This window comes from Cucumis sativus, chromosome 7, assembly GCF_000004075.3.
Source record: "Cucumis sativus cultivar 9930 chromosome 7, Cucumber_9930_V3, whole genome shotgun sequence".
In the NCBI taxonomy this organism is placed as follows: Eukaryota; Viridiplantae; Streptophyta; class Magnoliopsida; order Cucurbitales; family Cucurbitaceae; genus Cucumis; species Cucumis sativus.
In genome coordinates, this window is record NC_026661.2 from 21876680 (window position 1) to 21897374 (window position 20695).

Below are 20695 nucleotides of genomic sequence, written 5' to 3' on the forward strand. Positions count from 1 at the left end.
AAAAAAATGACATCCGAATTTGCATTAGTGTTTAGACAGATACAACTTTAAAAGTTTCTTCAAGGCCAGCAGTAAAATAAAAAGTGGTGCAATAATGTATCTCAAGTAAAACTATAAAAAAGCACCAACTTCCCAGAAGGACTAGAAGTACAAGTTACCAAGGAAAGAACTTACAGCTAAAACAAGATCAGGAGAGCCAAACAGCTGATTATGAATATGGATCATCTGGTCGATCATAGACTCGTCTATTGACGTCCATTCATCTTCTGAATTATCATATTGCTTGCTAGCATCACTCTGGAAGATACCATGTGACTTCAACCAATTAATAAATGAAAATAACACAAGAACAACAATGCATTAAATAATTGCTAATAAATCTGCAGGGGGATAGTACCATCTCAGTGGCCTCATCTTCTGAGAGTAACTCCGTTTCCGAAGAATTTTCGTTATCAAATGACTTGCCAACATCATCTTCAATAACCTTTTCAATTTTGAATATACGGGGCTTAAACTTGTATAATTGAGAGCTAATGTCTTCTTTAGTTGTTGACTGAACTTTCATACTCATCCAGAGATTCGCAAATTCATTGAAAATTTTATCCAATAGCTGTAGAGTACATATATAAAAAAGATTGTTGAAAATCAAGACGTGTACGATGTAGTTAAACTTATTTGCAATTCTGTAATAAAACATCGTAAGAAGCTTCACCAGAAAAGATGAAGTATCCATCAGCCTGGAATCAGCAACACCATGTGAAGCACGAACCAAAATATTGTACTGTAGGGCACTTTTAAGTTGCATTATGCAGGCCTGTATTAGAACAAATGATGTAAAGATCAGATTTTAATTATTATTATTTATTTAAAGTGAAATAGAAAATACAGACCGTATCATTATCTACAGTTTCTTTCGAACTAATAACCAACTTTTCCAGCAAACCCACATCCATTGGGTAGAAACAATCTGTATCAGCACTAGGGTCGTTGAAAGAAAACCCAGCCAGTCCATTGTTTAACCCAACAGACATCTGATTGGAAGGAAGCCCTCGTGGAAATCTCATGAAGGAATAAATTGATTTCTGGCACAATTTTCAGGATCAATATTTGGACTAATGAAATTTAATATTAAAGTTCACAAATAAAAGCAAATACTGAAATAGAATACCATAACTCGCTTCCCATTATATGGTTCAACTGTGCCAGTAAAACACAAACTTGATAACATAAGAGACAAGCCTAATTTCATTTCATAAACTGCAAGCTGAATGGGTTGAATTATATCAAGATATTCAATGTATTCATCCGATAATCGATCGATAAAGCGAGTAGCCATCGCCTGTGTATTAAAACAATGTAATGTAAAATGAGCCGAAAAATCAATAATATTACTGAGGAAAATAATAAACTAGAGAGATGCAACAAATACCTCCCAGTTGCATAGTCTATCAATTTGGTATGAGTCTGTTGCTTCAATATTTGTCAACAAAATATCAACAAACTCAAAAAACTCTTCACACTCGTGTTTTAGCTTCTTAAACTTCCCAGGTTCCACACGGAAAACAACCTGAACGAAAAAATTTATCACAATGACAAATCAGTGACTATAAATGAGTATCCAGAAGTCCACAACTTGGCTTCCAACACATGGTCAAACAATGTATAATGGGAAGTGGTTTTTACCATCAAAATCGACCAGCATATAGAACGCAAGCAAAATATTATCTTAAATGAACACCAGATACATAGACTTGATGATAAAAGACAAACCTTTTTCTGCAACTTGGTGCACTCCAGTTCAAGATTTTCAAGGGTCTGTTTTCTTTCCTTATCAGCTTCTCCGACGATAGAAAACAATCCTGCCAAAAGTTCGCACTCTTGCCTCACCTAAAACAACATTTTTTAGCAGCTTCAACTTATCGTCTAAGAAATAGAAGGTTGGCTTTTGATTGAGACTAGACAAGAGTTCACACAAATGAGCCTGAGGGAAGTAGTTGCACTCAATACAATGTGGTTTAGAATGTTGCTAGCAAAACACAGCAAGATGTGTGAGCTGTGGATGTAAAGACTAAAATACTGTCCTTATTTTAGCGTGGCTTGTTTGGTATGTAAGATTTGAAAGATCAACTAATCTTCTCTTGAGAAGATAATGTTTTGAAAGGGAAATGGGTGCATGGAGGAACTTTAAAAACAGAATTAAAATTAAAAAGTAAAATAATTTTGAATAGCATGAGATAATACCTCAGTTTCAACTTGAAGTGAAGATTTCTTTTCCATTAATTGTGAATATTTGTAATAATATTTGATGGAAGGGTCCAAATGACAGCAACTGAGCAACAGATACAATCGCAATCCTCCAAGTCTTAACCACACACGACCAAGGTTATGATGCAGATCTTGAACGAAAAAACAGAAGTTGTAAGAAAACACAACGGAGAAGGCTAAAGTTAAGCAATTGTGTCAATAAAGGGATTCTGGTCAACAAATCAATAGTCACTTATCTGCATAAATGTCAATCATATTAAAATTTTCAAAATAAGATAAAAGTAAAATACTGTGGTAGAGACTTATGCAGTGGCCATCTCAAAACACTGAGGCATTCAGAAACATGTGGATTATGTCTATTTGCATTTATGTTTAGGGTACACCCCAAGAATCAAGGATCTTGGCAATAAACCTATGCCTCAAGATTGTTGGGCCTAAACCCTAAACCTTTCCCTCTTCTGTGATTTAGAAACTTTACTTCATCGGATAGAACATATTTTCAGTAGGGATATGGAGCTTTTGAAGAATGATTGAACCTTTTTGAACTCGAATTTCACTAAACCCCTTTGTTAATAGCCAATTACGTGTATTTTTTTTTTACCTCCTTTGCTCTAGGCTTGGGTTTAGTATCTAGTCAGCTTCATTCAATATATGCTTCTTAATGATAATGCACTTAAAGTAGTTGACACAATGCAAAGTGATATTGTTAGGTGCTTACCTGTTGTGACATCATGAATAAATAGATCTTTAAGCAGCGGTTCAATGAACAAATGCACAGAGTTTCTCAATCTTTGTTGCCTTGACTTTGCAACACGGGAGCAAAACAACTGGATGTTTTCTTCCTGGTAAAAAAGTAAGTAGAAACTTGAAGGGACAATGATGGATCATATTTGTAAAACCTAGAAAGCAAGCAACCATTTTATACAAACACTTCTTTAAAAAATTGAACGATAAAGTATTTGACTCAACTAAATGCAAGGCATCTCCCTGCCTTTAAATTGATCCTACTTGTCCCTTCCTTTGGATATTCTTATTTCATATTTAATCTACTTGTTTCTCATCATTATAAACACACATCCACACTCTATACAGTATGCCTTGACCTATAGGGTACCACTTAGGGTGATAGACAACATCCCATGAACATGATATTAATGGAATATTTTGTAAGGTGCATAAGTCAATAGCTTTCAAGGAGCAAACCTTAGTTTTTTTGTTGTAAAAGAATCCAAAGGACTTTATCTCAACAAACTGGTCCGGATCAAAAGATTTTTCATGAGAGAAAATAATCTGCAAGCACACATAAAGCAGGAGTCAAGTCAAAAACTCTGACTTCCACACATGATAAATAGGATCTCCAGAACAAAAAATGTAAAACTACCTGCTGGAAAAGATTACAGGCAGCCGATAAAAGAGAAGAGTGTGCATCTACTTCCCCTAATGGTCTGTGCCAAAGATAACAAGCAGCTATTTGTATCTTCAAACTCTTAGCAAAAAAGTCTCTGATAGCAGTAGGACGCCACCTGAATGGAGAGAAAATCATGAATACACTCTACAAAATAGCAACCTTTAAATGTGAACCATAAAAGAGACCCTTTCAAAGGTATACAAAAAATGATTCTAGTGTAAATCTTTAGTGGCACCCAAACAAACATCAACCAGCACTCTCGAGCAATTTTCCACCTTTTGCATACTAGGCTAAATATCATATCTCCTGACAGAAAATGCCAGTTCAGTTTCATTTCTCTCTACATAAATAGTAATATAATAATAATCTTACAAAATCTGTGAAACTGTTGCTGAAATCACAGGCTGAACAAGTACATGAGGAACTGGAGTTCTGTAATCAACAACCTTTGTGAAGTTCTGCGCACAAGAAAATCATACAAAAGGTACCTAATTATATACCAGAGGTACATAATGATAATCAATCTAAGAGTGTAAACCTACCTTTACAAAATCAGGGCAATGAATCCACAGGGACTGATGCCATCTAAACCACATCTCAAGAAAAAAACCAGCTGCCTTCGCACGCACTGAAAAGCAAGGCAGATCAATTTTATGAGTAACGGAACCATATATATGTGCTACACAAATGCATGCATAATAGGTGAGTTTCAAATTTTCATCCACTACTGAAATGCAATAACTATAACATAAAGGTGAAAGAATTACAATATAATTGTTGTACAAAACCTGTATCCATAGAATCACACTCATCCAATGTCCATAGCAAATTTTGATGAGCAATAAACGTCTGGGGAGGTCTTGAGGAGAATTTCAGTGAAAATTGTAAAGTCTCTTTCATGAGGTTGGACAGGCCATATAGTGCCTACCATCAAATCAAAGAAATATCCTAATGAAAGCATGTATAACTAAAACTTGGGATTGAAGCTTATAAAACATAGTACATGGAAACAAATAAATATATAAAACCCTAACATCCATTTGCAGAAATACCAATATGCACAATGGAAAAGAGCTTGTTTCTGCCTTGATTGAAGTTTTACAATTTTAAGACTTAACAAAATTGGGAAAATTGCTCAAACCACCGCTAAACTATAGGATTGTTACAATTACCCCCTTAAAATTTTTATTTGATCAATTAGTCATCTAAGTTTATTAAGTGTTGCAATAAGCCCCTTGTGTTAATTGAAGATCAATCAGAAAATGGCAAACTTCTCAATTCACATATTTCTATAAAAACCCACACTCGATTGCTGCTGCTGCCACAACCTGTAGTAAACCCACCTCCATCCTCAATATCTGACACAACCCTTCCCCCGTGATGCCAGACAACGACCGCCATAATAATCCTTTTCTAGACTGAGATGAACATACTCATCAAACCAGACACCTCCTTCCCTCTGATTTCCCCACTTCCAATCCTTGGATCAAACTGCCACCTCCTTCCCTCTGATTTCTTCCGGTTTTAACCTTTTTCCAATAATCACTCCCCCCATCCTCCAAAACATCAATTCTTCAATTTGGGCTCCAATTCCAACAACCCATCTCCTGATTTCCTCGAAAATCTGGTTGCTGCTGCCAATTGCTTCGATTCCAAAAATTTCCAATTTGCTCATTGATTTCGCTCCCTTCTCGACATTTTCCCCCCAAACAATTAGGGTTCCACTCTCTTTCAGTGGAAGGAGTATCAGAAGACATAATATGAGAAGAAGGAAACAATCTGCAGATTAATGGCAACATAAACTTCACTCTTCTTTTTTTACATAGCAGGCTTCTTGCAACACTTAATAAATTATAGGGCCTAATTGATCGCATTAAAAGTTTAAGGTCATAACAAACCCCATAATACAGAGGTGGTTTGTGCAATTTTCACAAAGAAAAAAAATCAAAAGAATTATTCTTCTAACAAGATAGGGGTTTCTTAAGAATAATAAAAAAACAAACTATTTACACTTCATAGCATGAATCCAGTCTACTTGATTTCCATGAAGTGTAAATATTTTGCCCACTCTGCCATTTTTTACAATTCCCCAATAAGATACATAACTACAATTTTTCATTGATAGATGAAAGGAAAAAAATAATCACTACCGACAAGAATACACAAGTAATTTTAAAAAAAATGTGTTGTTTCTTTTTTAATCAAAATAAATAAATGTAATCAAATAAAAGAGGATTATAGGGAAACTTCGAAATCACAGAAATTAATTATTGTTGAGCTGATTGTGTGCATATTATGAAGCATAAGGATTATAGACATACTTGCTTCAGGCTTCCCCGATCAACCAAAAGAATTGATGAAAGCTCCTGCAGCAACAACATATCTAGGAAAAAACTGGTACCATCATTTATAGGAAGAGTGTCCAACCAAACATCAGGATCTGCCTTTGTAAATATATCACAGCCAGACGGACAACAGATAAATGACATTTTTTCCTGAATGGGCCGGTCCTTTGATTCCAGAATGCACTTTGCATTGTTTTTCTCATGTTTGAACCTTGCCAAGAGCACCTATTTATAAACAAAGATGATTTCCTTTCAGTTAATGAAAATATTAAATTGTACAATTAAAAAGGTGATACTAAACCTCATAAATGTCTTGCATATTTTTAGCGACATCATCTTCACCAGATTTACCAAGTATACAAGAAGACATGGAAAGACCTACAAAAACATGTCCACTTCATCAGTTAAACCAGCAGTAGCGGCAATTTCCAGAAATAAGAGACTTAAACTAGAATTTTATAGTGAAGAAACATCATGAAGATATTTTATATAGGTCCAAATTTTGCACAAAGAAAACTAATATGTACTTTCAACCATTCTAAAGAACTAGGCGTATCATGTCCTTTGATCTTCACATGGAAAAGAAGAAATAAGAAATAAGAAAAAGGACGACCCAGTTCCGGTTATCAAAACCAAAAAATGTACAAGTGAGCACATGTACACACACACTCTCTTACATGCACCCTCTTGTTTCTGCCAAAGAAATAAGTCCCAAGGAGATACCAAAAAACCTACCTTCCATTGCAAGGCAGCGTAGCTCGGGATTGGATGACGTGAAAACTTCAATTAAAAGATCCTTCCCTGCTACAGCTGAGAGTGCAAAACAAAATGAATACAGCTTGTTGTTGGTCTTATAAAGATATAGAAGATAACAGATGAACATAAACTGTACAGGATGGAGTATCAAAGTCCCTTACCTCGATCATGTAATTTTAGCTTTATTGGCCATAGAGACTCACATAGTCTACAAAGTTGCTGTTGTTTATGATACAGATCAGCAGAACAAGGTACTGCTGGGTGACCACCATGAATCCATAGTAAGGACTTTTCCAAGTGAAAGGACCAGGAAGTCTTTTCAAGTTTCTTAATCTCTCTCTACAAATAAGAAAATCCATTACCAACAGAAGAATATTAATATACTAACAACCTTTCCAATTCATTACCAGCTTACCAGTATGATTTCAACGGTGTCTGCAAAGAAATCCTTGAATCGGAGGATATCTTTTATCAAAAATCGCCCAGAAACTTGTAACAGCTCAGAATTCAAAGAGACAAGACCATCCCAGAGCAATATGTGATCATCAAGAAGAGTGCTGTAAGACTCAATAAGCATGTCAAAAGAAGCAGACTCAATAAGCATAGAAGACGGATCAACAAGCTTGAAAAAGATTTCCTGCTCCAGTGCTCGCAGAGAATTCAAAACTGGCAAGAACCCTCGAATTTCACTACTTAGCTCATGCCTGCTTTCAACATTCCACTGATGATATGTAAGCATTAAAAGACCAATGCACTTAATAGCATTACGTAGGGATGAGCAGGACAACTGAAGCTCATCTTTTGGCAATACTAATATGCCTTTTGAAACATTTAATTCAGCAATCTTGTCTTCTTCACCCATCATAGCAACAAACTCAGATGATAAAATTGGAATTGGATGCACATCAAAATCTATTCCAAGAAGAGATTTGATCTTACTGCGAAGGTGACAAATAAAATTCCACAATGGATGCTCTATAACCTGTTTGATTGATGTCAAATACAAATTGAAAAATTGGCAAAACGGCTGCAATTTTGAGCTAAACCAGCTAAACCAGATGATATAGAGATCAAGATCCATTTCGGAAGCTTGCTCGATAGCCCAGTTGGCAGCAAAAAATAACTTGTTATTATCTAATTTCAAGTTGAATTCATTTTTTACTTGAGAGTTCAACTTCATACTGTTTGAAGCCTTTGGAAACAGTAGTTTATGTAACGTTTTGAAATCCACTAAATATCTCTGAGCATATCCATCAGCAGACAGGTTAAAGTCAAGAGAATAACCCTTAGCAATTCCAAGTTCATGCAATGCACATTGAGCTCCCAGGAACTCCAAATACATACAATTCTGCTTTACACAGGCTTCTTTTGAGTACCAGACAAAATCTGACAATTTTAAAGGGCTTGGCCATCCTCCAGGCAAACTCAGTGGTGCAAATAATACATCAGATTCAGAGAGGCAAGTATCAGATAAATACAAACGTTTTGCATTTTCAACAATATGCATCCCTTCGGCCTCACCAAAAGAAGAAAGATATGTATGCTCCCAACTGACATGAAGGCTCCACCGTGGCTTACAGCCATTCATGATGAGCTGCTGGAACAACTGGACCCAGCGTGCAAGTTCAATGTGGGTTAAGCGAACATTAAGGTGACAACCTTCTTCCCTTGCATAGAGATGTGAATTTGCCATGGATTCAACCAATTTCGCACCAGGAATACCAGATAAAGCAAGAAATCTCCGAGTGTCATTCAGTTCAATGTCTTTTTTTCCACACAGAGCTCCATCTTGGAGCCAATGAGGCTGTAACATGAATATTTCCACTCCCCTATTTCTCATTGCACGAGAAACCTCACCATGAATCGGATTAACCGTAAGGAATATCCGAAAATTAGCATGTGGATGCAGGACTACTGGTTCCCCATCAATGGTCCCACATTCATTGATAGTAATTGAGCCGCACGACTCCACCAATGAATTGATTCTATCAAGTACCTATGTTACAAAGAAAAAGTAAATTACACAACAGGAAGTGTAATTTATCATAGGAAATGAAAGACAAAGGATGATGATAGCTCTCACTTACAGTGGGGTTACAAGAATTTGCATTCTTAAGAATGATCCATTCACCACGTTCAATAGCTTTCACTAGTATTCCAATTACCCATTCAAACTTCGCTGAGAATGGATGTTTCTGATTACTCTCTTCCAACTTTAAAACTGTCTTCAAGCATCTTTCAAGTTCCTTTTTGGCAGGAACCTCTTGCACGAACGACATTAGTTGTTTAATGATATCAACTAGCAAACCAAGAGAACACACAATTCTCTTCCAATTCTTTGCATACACACAAGCAGAACTTGGCAACTGGAAGCTAATTTTTGATGAGAAAGATAGCCATTTCGTCATTATACAGTTTCCATCCCTATCGAACTCTTTCTTAGAACATCGTATTTGCACACTACAATATTTGTTGACATGAAAGCCAACTTGATCAATAACATGATGGAAATTCCGAATGGCATCATATTGTTCAAAGCAACCAAGCAATTCTGATATGTCAGTTGTGGACGAAAGATTCAACTCATTTAGTACATTGCCTGTGAGCTGGGCAAGCAACCTTACCAGAGAAGTTTTGCCAGATGAAGATGGGCCAACCAAAATGCACATCCACTGATATTGAATGCAATGTGCAACAGCTTCTAAGCTTTGACGAATTCCTGGCAAAATCTTAAGCTGGCTACTTGCTACATTACATGCTTGAATGCTATTCCTTCCAATGGCAATATTGCCCACAATTAAAAACCGAGAATTAAGTTGAACTCGTGGATAAGGATTTATTAAATATTTTGCACCAAATACTTCCTCATAAAGCCGCAAAACTTCCCTGCGATCACCAGCTGTTCGCATCCGCTGAACATAGACAATGTTGAGGAAGCAATAACTTCTTAATCTTTCGGGTGCACCTAGAAAAGGTTAAAAACAAATAAATAAATAAACACGAATATTTGCAAGGAACCAATCAAGTCGAAAGAGGATCTCAAACCTTCAATAATCTGACAAGATCGAAGAACATCACGGAGATTAAATTCCCAAGGTGACCCATCCTGAGCAAATTTTTTATGCAGCATAACTTCTTCATGTAACCTTTTATTAAACAAGATCAATTTTGATAGCAAAGGCTTAGGGATTGATTCATAAAGTGAGCTACAAATGAAGAGGTAGTCGTCCTCAATCAACTCATCCAAATATACCTGAAATCAAATTGAAACTCAACCAGCCTGATTTATATAAAAATAGGAGTAAATAGTTCAAATCAGTAAATCTGTGCAGTAAAAATACCTTAGTGAACCGATTGAGGAACGACTTAGGAAGGCCTTTCCTTCCACCCCCTTGATACGAAGGATTCTGACATGCAAAAACTCTAAAGGATGGTGGACATTTAAAAGTAAGTGCCAACTCAGGAATAAACACCTCCGCTCGATGGTCTAATATCGCATTCAGTCCCTGAAAGAAAAATTACATTCATTACATATCTAATATGAGGAAGAAAGTCAACTGCATAAAAAATTAATATCAAGAGGTATGAGAAATTATTGGATCTTCAAACCCTACTTCCAAAACGGATTGTGGAGCAAGATTCAGTTCATCAAGCAAAACCCAGCACCCTTCCCTCAGAGCCTGCAGAAAGATGGGGAAAACGTTATATATGAAACTTCATGACATTGTTATTTCCAATACAAGAGACTCTAACCTGCAACAAGATTCCATCAGACCATGCAAATTTTATTCCCTCATCACTTTCAACCGGTAAATCAGACCCAAGCAAATCCATCATATCAGTCTGTATCACAAAGGTAGAGCATTAATTAGGTACAAGCCAAATGATAGACTGAATAAAAATGAGCAAAGATAGGTACATGGAAAATCATTACCTGCTCAGACAAATTTATGCGTACAACCTTGTGTCCAGAAAATTGTCCCAATGCCACAATCAAACTTGTTTTCCCAACACCTGGACTACCCTCTAGTAATACTGAAAAGTACAATTCCGTTAGGCATGCTTAAGTATGAGAATCTCATAGAATATGAAATTAAGAAATGAGTTTACTCAGACAAACCAGGTTTTGAAAGCTGCATAGCTCGTAGTACCCTTAATGCATTTTTGTATGTCGTTGGTGCCATGAACTCATATTTACCAGTGTCACCAAGCTGACAGCCTAAAAATAAAGGCACCATTGCTTAACTATGATACGAAAAATGAATATTTCTACACTAAAATAAAAAGAAAAAAAAAATCAAATTTGGCTTCACTCCCATCATTATGAACACAGTAAAACGTATACCTTTCTCAATAAAAAATGGATCGATACCAAAGAGGTTGCTGTCTTGCATGGAATCAGTGTTTGAAAAATTAGAAGCTGTTCTAAGTTCTCCCCAGCCATAACTTTGAAGTCTCACAAGTTTCGAGCATTCATGTAGGGTGTCATCCAACTGCAATACCAAATTTTGATTGTAAGAGCTGGGAAAATCCACAAAGGAAGAAGAAACCTCTCATCAAACAAAAAGTATCAAAATTCAATTGGCTTCATAAAATAAATAACTACAAAACTCCACATGAGAATGCACCCTTTGTTCTAAAAGATGTTTCAGGTACACGCCTAGGCTCAAGCTGCAGGTTTGGTGATCACCTTGAAATGGTAAGAAGCCATGCCTCATACGCATGTCTTCTGTCAGTATGTGACGATCCAAGGCTCAAAGCAATAATAATTAAGATTTTTCCTTCTTAATTAACTAAAAAAATCAAATTTACAAAGTCTAAATGAAAAAAAAAAAAAAGTTGTGTTTAGGGGTCTTTTTATTCATATTTCTACTTCAACTCTGCTTTCTCTTCTTTAAATAGCACTTTTATGTCGAGTGCGCCTCACAACAAAAAGCCCGTGTTTTTTTGGTGCCTTGCACATAAGCCCTAGAAGACTTGCCTTGAGCTTTAAAAAACACTGAATACACCCAAAAATTATTTTATTTTATTGTAGAGTTTAAAAGATGTCATCAAAGGTTCACTAGGTCATTTCAACCAAAATATCCCAAATTACCACATGCTCTCAAAGTTTCCAAACAACCTTCATCTTGAAAAAAAATACAAACAAACCAACAAAAAACTAAATGGAACTCATAACAAAGGACAATTGGGATATGATCCTTGTATGTTATAAATAGTTGTAAACACCATTATTACATTTGGTGTCCCAATAATGGGGTGGGCTATAATATCCCTCTCCACAAACTTAAAGTTCGGCAAACACCCCCGAGAGTTTCACTGATATAATTATTTTATTGTTCTTAAAGCAAACAAACCCTCTCATTTATATAATTATTTTAGTGCTTTATAACAATTAACTATCAAGAGAAAAGAACACAGAGAACAACTCCAGAGCAATTATACCGAAGTCATATAACATGAAGTTAACAGAAGATTGACAACCTTTAGTTTCTCTAAAAGAAATGAAAAGCATCTTTTGCGCAATTCTTCTGCATCTCTTTTTGACATACCAGTCCCTGAGAATCAATATAAGAAAATGAATTTCATTATAAAAGAAGAAAAAAAGCCACACATCTGTAAACAAATGGCTAATAACATACAAGCAAGTATCATACACAACCAACATAAGGAAAGGACATGACAATAACACAATTCACAGGTCAAAAATAAGCATGCGGCTCCAGTTTCTTTTAGTTCCCACAACTTGGGAGGGGGAAGGTTTTCCATCCCACACATATTTTTAATACAGCCGCCGGACCATGGCCTGTTGGTTCTTGACTAATTAGAACTTAAGGAAACAAATGTACAACCTATAGAACTGATCCTATTCAAGTAAGATCGTTTCCCATCCTAACACATTTGATAACCAAGCAACCAATACACCCATTAATGAAGAAGGCTCTTATCAATTATACACCTGAAGTCTCTTCCAACAATTTTTAACATTAGAACGTAACTTTTCCTTGACTTCACAGTAATTACAAGAGATAAAACACAGGCGAGAATCAAGAAATGATACACTAAAACTTGAAGCAGACCAGCCTCAACCTCTCTGTTCTAAAGAACATTATAATAGCATTCACTTGTTTGCCATCAGCTTAATAAAGTATGTGTTCCCTAGGCTTCATGCTGCTTACTACCCTATTTTTACTCTACTTGCTTCCACTTTTTCCATCCAATTCCTATTATTCTATCAAGTTTAGTCCCTTATTAAGGATTTTGACTGTGTTTCTTCATCAATAAAATAATTTGTCATATTTGGGGATCCTAGACATAAGCATAAATATTCTACAGAATACCATTAAAGAAATGCAAGGAACTTAACAAGCAGATAAAGAAGTAACACTGCAGGATTTACCTAAACTTAAACCATCTAGAAGAATAAGGAATGCTCCATGAAGGAATGCATATTCAGGCCCTAGATTCATCTCAGTTGAGTCAATAAAGGAAACCCAAGAAAGTAGATCTCTCACTGTGAGCATTCTCCCAGACTGAAGGTGATTGAACCACTGTAGTAGGAAAGACAAACTATTAAATCGAAATAAATAACCCAAGCTGCAGAATTGACATAATAAAGAGGTGCTTTCTTAACTAGCTGGAGTATCAGAAACCATCTATTTCATTCATCAATGAAATGTTTCACCCAGACCGAAGGTGAGTAGTGTTTAATATTAATGATAAACTATAAATACACTAAGCAAAAGCAATACATCCCTAAAAGAACAAATTTTGTTCATAAAGCAAGGGAACATACCTCCCAAAAATTTAGCATTAGATCCACCAGATGTGTATCTCCAGGGTTGGAAATCCTGTAAGAAAATGTGCTTGTAAAATCCATGGAAGATTACAATAAAATTTGGGGCAATGGTAAAACATGTTGAAACCATACCTTGTCAGCGCAATACTCCTGAGCTCATCCAGCTCCCCAACAGGAGGAACCCATATCTCCGTAAACCGATTACGAAGTGCAGGAGATAACTCCTTCTTGCCATAATCACCACCAGGATTCATTGTTGCAAAGAGAGAGAATTCAGGATGAGCAGTCACTGTTTCCAAAAACTCTCCTCCTTTCTCAGCCAAAGCCTACAAAATAAAACACAAAGTAAACAATAGTGCAATATTCAAATCAACATGGTATCATAATAGGTACAGCAATTGTAAAGTAGCATGAATCTTAAACTTGTATATAGAGCAAAAAGGATTAATCGAGGGAAGTGATTGCTAATTGCAGAAACATTCCAACCAGAATTGAATTTCACATCATCTGCCGATCACATTGTCAACTATGTAAAACAGTAAAGCTAACTGTCCTAATGTAAGTTAAAACTATGAAATAGCATTCAACTGTGTTTGCTTTTATCCCACGTGAGGAAGCAGAGAGGATGCAAAGAGGGGGAAATAACATCTATACTGTGAACAAAGATATAAGATAAAATAAAAACAAAACCAATACAGAGAAAATAACAAATTAATGGGTCAGAAAATAAACCAATAATGAAAACAAAACATAAATCATATCGAGAATTTTTTTAATGAAGAGAAACTCTTTAAACATTTTCCAAACAAGTCATAAGACCTTTCAAGGCCAAAAGCATCAGTAGTCCTACAATTTCTTCCCTAAGTTTCCCCACCAATGTTTAAAGTGTAATAGTTTCTTGGAATATCTAAGATAAAAACTACAGTAGCAAATCCACAACTCACTAGCCTTTCCTATAAAAACGACAGCCCATCAATAGTTTTGAAGAAAAAATCTTGCTATTCTATCAAGCAGCTGAATTATATTTGAAAGCAAGCTTTTTAAAAAAGAAAAGAGAACTACAGGCACAAGTAAATATACTTGCATGATATCTGCATGTCAATTCCAGAAAAGAGCCCAAGAAGGATATTTTTGTTATTACTGGAATAAAAACCTGTTTCACAATACAAGCTAGAAGAACGGCAAAACTATTACAATCTCGCAACTTCTTATATGAGACAAAAGTATGAGCATGTAAAAAAGATTAAGCTCAAAATGGCAAAACAGGTCATCGTAGAATAGGTTAGTATCCTGGTTCATGGTTACATGTTCATTGTATAATTCTCTTGTAGTACGAATTTTTGTCTCATTAATATTATATTAATATTAGCAAAGAGGTTATCTCCTTTTCAAAAAAAATAGAATAGGTTAGTAATATTACCAGCTTTCTTTCCGGTTCCAACACGCTGTTAATTCTTTCAAGCACACTATCATCAGCAAGAGAAATTTCATCTATAAGAAAGATATCACCATCTCTCATTGCTTGCACCAGAGGCCCATCCTGCCAGGTGAAAATTGTCTGCCACTGTTTATGCAACTCTGTAAGCTTTGTTTTAATATGCTCAATCTCCTTTACGCATAGACTATGGCAATTACCCCTGCCTTCTCTGAGAATTTTTATGATCCGGTCCATCGAATCAAGGTTTAAGGAAGTTTGACCTATATCAGAAGAAATAGACTAGAAATGCAAAATTATTAGATAACCTTCACATAAACCAGAATTAATAAAAAAAGGCAAAAAAGAACTTACAATCCCAAGGTTGTACTTCGTTATCTTCGATATTAATTCGTGAACTTCTTTTTCATACTGTGATGTAAGCTTTGATCTCTCTCTATTAGGATAAAATCCCTAACACAGTTCATAGTTATTAGATTAAGGAACGGTGAAAATTCGTAACATTTAACTCACATAGTCTAAAGTAGAAAGCGTTAAAATAGATGACACACCCCAATGAAGTCTGACGTCTCCGTGTATTGATGGCAATTCAAAATGTGTAATTTTTTTTTCATGTGAGCACTCAAAAGTTGACAAATGGTAGTCTTCCCACCCCCAGTTTCACCAACCAAGAGAACAGGTTCACGGTTTCTGCCATTTCTATAGCATCGTTCCACAAGAAACCATAACCTTTGCATACTCTTAGTCAAGGTAATACTGCAATTAAAGATAAAAGTCAGGAAAATGGATCATCCAAGCTACCAGAACAAGGTGAAACAGGGTATTTGAGCACTTACTTTGGAAGAATTCTTGAAATTACCGCACCATCACTCATCCTAAATGAAAACTCCCCTCCATTAGGGTCCTGGAACAAGATTGTGGATACCCATTGTTCAGCGTAAGTTTGCAGTAATCAAATGAACAAACACATCATAGCATAACATCTGACTATCCAGTGCATTTTTATGATATACATTTAATTATTATTCATTTTGGTTGGTCAACATAAAACATTCATGCTCTCCAAAATGTCTATCAATCATACATCAATTATCAAAACCACCAAACGAATACAGGTGCCAACAAGAATAAGCAAGGAGGAAGAAGCTTCCTATTACAAAAGCATAACGTGTATTTTAGTCTTAGTAATTCCTTTCTAACAAGTAAATATAGTATTTAGCCTGAGACGGATCCATTTTATTGAAAAATTATACTAGAAAAAAACACATACACAAACGAGAAAAATACCTGCTTATACAAGTCATCAATCACAAGTTTAACTCGGAGATTTCTTTCCAAAACATCTCGTACTACTGATTTCTCATCCAGATCGCGTAATCGCTCTGCTAAAAGATAATAACCATCTCTAGCTAAATCTTCGTACGAACATCCAAATTCCTTAAAACGATATGCCCAACGAAACAAATCTCGGGGTGTTATAAATCCGTGCTTTCCAGAAAATACTTTACTACGTTGCCTGAATAACTGCAATTCCTTCATCACATCTACCATTTTTTTAGCATAGTTTTGGGGGATTTCACACCTTTTCTCTACTATTGTGCTCAACTCGTCTTCTGGAATTTCATCCACATGGATCTCCACAAAACGATTGCGAAAAGCTCGAGAAAGCATTTTACGACCACCATAGAAAGTGGGAGGGTTTTGGGTGGCAAAGAGCATAAAATCTGGATGTGCCTGTATAGTTTCCCTAAGTTCAGGTACAAAAAGTTCCCTATTGTCATCAAGTAGCCTATTCAATGCTTCAAGAACATCAGATGGAGCCAAGTTAAGTTCATCGAGGACTATCCAATAACCATTCCTTACGGCCTTAACTAGCATACCCTCTTGAAACACAAGATTGCCCGAAGAATCAGTTAGGTAAGAGCCTAGATATTCCTGCAAATCCGTGTGCTCATGATTATTGATCCTTACAAATTCATGGCCCGTAAGTGCAGCAAGGTACTTAACTAAACTAGTTTTCCCACTCGAAGTGGGTCCTTGCAGAAGAACAGGATATCGTTTAATCAGCACAGCACGTGCCAAGTTCCTAAGATGCTCCTTGACACTCTTAGTCAATACATAATTCTCAGAAAGCTCAGGACGGATATCCTTTTTTGGGGATAAGTAAGCATCAAAAGATAGGAAAGGAGGTAACTTTCCCCCCAACAAATGTGATAAAATCAACTGATTCACTATCTGTGAACTCGGATTATCCAACATAGTCAAGAAAAACATACAAAATCCGTCATATAGTGCTCTGAGAAAGCCAAAACGCCTTTCAGCTTTTCTAGTGTATTCCAGAGCACGGTAAAGTGACCGTAAACTATATTGTGGCTTCTGATTAGCACCATCTTGTAGCCTCTCTTCTGAACCCTTTTTTACTGCTTTATAGAAATATACAATTCGATTTACTAGTTCCCGATTAGATTGGCAGTCATCCATGAATTGATTAACGAATAAAGCCAAATCCTCATCATCTAGAACATCATCCACAAAGTACTCTGTAAACCTACTCCTAAGAGAGACAGGCAAATCACGCTTTCCAGCATCGGTTGCAGGATTCATACAGGCAAATATTCGAAAATTTGGATGTCGGGATATGTAGGTGACATCACCTCTTTCAGCCAAACAGAGTGAGCTAGTATCCCCTTCAAGAACTCCAATGACTCTCTGCAAAGTCTCAGGCGGTGCCAAATTAATCTCATCAAGTAAAATCCATTCTCCATTTCTAAGTGCAGTAACAAAAGCTCCTTCAACAAATGAAAAAACCATTCCAGACGATGCATCAATCTGCACATTTGCAGCATCAAGCTTCAAAGAAAAATTTTCCCAAGCTTTAATCGAATCTTCAACAATTGGCTTCTTCCGTTTTTTATCAGAACTAGCTCGCCCCACTTCAACTGACTTCTTGAAAAATTTAACACCTTTCTCAAACCCAGATAGTAGCATTTTCCAATTCTTATCTCCAAAATGCTTCTGCAAATGAGCTAAAAATTCGACATTGACCTGAATTTTAAAACGGAACATGTTAATTAGGATTACAATATAAGACTCGCAACCACAAAAGGAGAGACTTAATAATTAAGAATACCTTAAGAGAGAATGTTTTTGAAAAGAGATCCTCAAACTCCTTATAAAGGGAAAAGCATATAAACCGAGCATCAATAGGTTTAAAACCACCTAACAAATCTGCGACGTCACTTTGCTGGCTCAAATTCTGAAACAACACAGTAATAACTCAAAAATTTGTCTACTGAAAAAGTTAACAGATGGAAAAAGACTATTAAAAAAAAAAAGGAAAGAAAGAAAGATAAAGAAGCATTTTACCAAAACAGTAAAATTATGACCAATCCTTCTTGCCAAGCTCTGGACAAGCGTAGTCTTCCCCGTACCAGTTTCACCAACCAGAAGGACAGGTTCATTATACTTAATAGAACAAGCTATTCTCTCAAGCATGTGCAAAGAACTACGAATCTCAACAAAAGGCTGCACTACATGTTTCGACTGCAAAGCAGACATAAAAATAAGCAAAGAACATAACATATAGGAGAAAAAACTAAATAAATAAACTTAACAGTTGGTTGAACTCGTTGAATATCAACTCGGCCAACTCTTAACTCTGTGATTAAATCCTGCAGTATATTTGCAAAAAACAGAAGAAAGTATATGTCATTCTAAAGGTAAAGACGAATGCAATGCAATGCAATAAATCAAATAAAAGCTCCTCCAACATAAGCAAAAAATGATGCATGAAACATTAAATGGCTTTTCACCTGAATTGCAGGTTTATATTGTGGGTACAGTGTCCCAGGTACTGAAGCATCTCCTAACCATAACTTAGCTATTTCCTTCATAATAGTCAACCGGTTCTCCGGCGAAGTTGAGAAAGCAGCAAATATATCAATTGCCTAGAATCAGATCACAAGTTAACCGATTTTCTATGGCAACACAACTTTTATAAGAATAAAAAGCTAGCACAGATATGAAGCATCAAACCTCATGATAAATGGACTGGCATTGATAAGCTGAAAAACCATCACCCATAAAACTGAAACCTAAACCTACAATGCGTTTGCACCACTTAAGAAGATCCCTGTCATGAAGCATAACAACCAATTAAATTCAGATAACACCAAGCATCACGCAGAAAAGATTCAAAAAAGTACCTCAATGAGAACCGGTTTGGATAACTAACAGAGGCAGATTCTTCGCAGCGGAATCCTAGAAGTTGTTGGCTACAAGAATTCACCTTTTCCAAGGTTTCTACAAAGCAAAAGAGAAAAAGAACGGTTATCCACAAATAACTCATAGGCAATGAAAGGCAAGGTTAAGAAAGCCTTGTATAAAAATTATAACTCACCAACTAGTTTTGAAGCAATAGACTCAAGAATTGGATACTGAGTTTTAACTATACTCTGCATGTCCTCGTTGTTTGGAGATCCAATCATCACTTTCCTCCAAAGCATACCGATTGTACCTCCACCTGCCACCAAAAAAAAAAAAGAACAGAAAAATCACTTCTTAAGAACTTCTTCAATCAACAAAACGATGCAGATAAAATATGCAAAACCTTAGTAAAGAAAAACTATGTGAATCTATTTATCAAAGAGAGCAAGAAAGGGAATGGGTGGAAGGAGGAACAGAGGGCAGCTAAATTTTGTCAACAAATTACTTGAAATATAACATAGACTATATAGTAAAGGCATGTCCATGATATATAACTCCACACAGAAAGACTCCAAACCTCTCTAGTTTTCAAAAAACTTGTGCACGTGTTTGTGTGTGTGAGAGAGAGAGAGAGAGAGACAAAACAGAGGACTGAAACCCAAAGAATTCAGAGACGTGGACGGAGGAGAAACTGGTACCAATGGTAATTGTTCAAGCATTGCAACCATGACCTATAATCGGATACAGGGCTCTACAACTGAACTTAATAACATCATCAGTCCTACAGTTACTGTCATTATTTTTGGGCTTATGTGTGAAGCATTGCATTAGTGCAATGAATTTTTTTATTTTAGAAACACACAAACACAAAGTATTGGAACTCCAAACAATGTTCTAAATGTTTCATAATCAAATGCAAGTAGTTGAGTGTTTACAATGGATAAAATATTTACCCAGCAAAAATTGCAGAAACAAAATTGACAAGGACATCAAAATTAAACTATATTAGTTAACAAACCTTCTTTATTGCGAAATTGATCAAGTCTAAAGGCCGATATGGTAGCAAAAAGCCTAAAATTTTCAGCCACTCTTATTTCCTGCAAACGAACCCAAAATTTTTGAACACAAGGAAGAAAACGTAGAATAAAAAAGAAAAGGCATCATAGAGGTGGAAATATGAAAAATAAACAAATAAATAACAATAAACCCCTAAAGCCACATACCTTGGAGGCCTCTTTTTATGAGAAACAAATAATTGAAACTAACGAGAAACAGATACGTTTGGAAGTTTTAAAGACCTCCAAATTAATGATCTAAATCGATCCAAATATATTCAAGGAACTCAGAGACAATCGTGTAAAATTTACCCATTCACGAAAAATACAAAAAACAAAAATGAGAACAACATTAAGGACAGCAATAATATCGCCAGCATGAATATCGAACTCAGTGGAAAAAAGAAAAAGAAAATACCTCCCCAC

General features: G+C 35.9%; 1 protein-coding gene across 1 annotated transcript in view; it reads right to left on the reverse strand.

Annotated features, from left to right (window-relative positions):
* LOC101210104 (midasin) overlaps positions 1-20695 on the reverse strand; it is a 35962-nt gene that overhangs the window by 9814 nt on the left and 5453 nt on the right. Inside the window, exons 10-53 of the mRNA XM_011661333.2 lie at positions 20233-20311; positions 19408-19530; positions 19214-19310; positions 19044-19140; positions 18821-18955; positions 18623-18679; positions 18375-18551; positions 18139-18264; positions 16296-18053; positions 15845-15912; positions 15560-15764; positions 15363-15461; positions 14994-15290; positions 13706-13899; positions 13571-13625; positions 13175-13325; positions 12259-12332; positions 11120-11267; positions 10895-10993; positions 10709-10809; positions 10528-10617; positions 10389-10454; positions 10116-10280; positions 9820-10027; positions 8862-9739; positions 7190-8770; positions 6936-7113; positions 6754-6828; positions 6320-6396; positions 5995-6243; positions 4462-4597; positions 4216-4301; positions 4046-4131; positions 3647-3788; positions 3469-3555; positions 2984-3107; positions 2242-2396; positions 1771-1887; positions 1430-1567; positions 1169-1339; positions 891-1082; positions 713-814; positions 398-610; positions 175-297 (exon numbers count right to left, since the gene is read on the reverse strand). Of these exons, the coding sequence (XP_011659635.1) occupies positions 175-297; positions 398-610; positions 713-814; positions 891-1082; positions 1169-1339; positions 1430-1567; positions 1771-1887; positions 2242-2396; positions 2984-3107; positions 3469-3555; positions 3647-3788; positions 4046-4131; positions 4216-4301; positions 4462-4597; positions 5995-6243; positions 6320-6396; positions 6754-6828; positions 6936-7113; positions 7190-8770; positions 8862-9739; positions 9820-10027; positions 10116-10280; positions 10389-10454; positions 10528-10617; positions 10709-10809; positions 10895-10993; positions 11120-11267; positions 12259-12332; positions 13175-13325; positions 13571-13625; positions 13706-13899; positions 14994-15290; positions 15363-15461; positions 15560-15764; positions 15845-15912; positions 16296-18053; positions 18139-18264; positions 18375-18551; positions 18623-18679; positions 18821-18955; positions 19044-19140; positions 19214-19310; positions 19408-19530; positions 20233-20311 (9579 nt within the window). The remainder of the gene's footprint in view (positions 1-174; positions 298-397; positions 611-712; positions 815-890; positions 1083-1168; positions 1340-1429; positions 1568-1770; positions 1888-2241; positions 2397-2983; positions 3108-3468; positions 3556-3646; positions 3789-4045; positions 4132-4215; positions 4302-4461; positions 4598-5994; positions 6244-6319; positions 6397-6753; positions 6829-6935; positions 7114-7189; positions 8771-8861; positions 9740-9819; positions 10028-10115; positions 10281-10388; positions 10455-10527; positions 10618-10708; positions 10810-10894; positions 10994-11119; positions 11268-12258; positions 12333-13174; positions 13326-13570; positions 13626-13705; positions 13900-14993; positions 15291-15362; positions 15462-15559; positions 15765-15844; positions 15913-16295; positions 18054-18138; positions 18265-18374; positions 18552-18622; positions 18680-18820; positions 18956-19043; positions 19141-19213; positions 19311-19407; positions 19531-20232; positions 20312-20695) is intronic.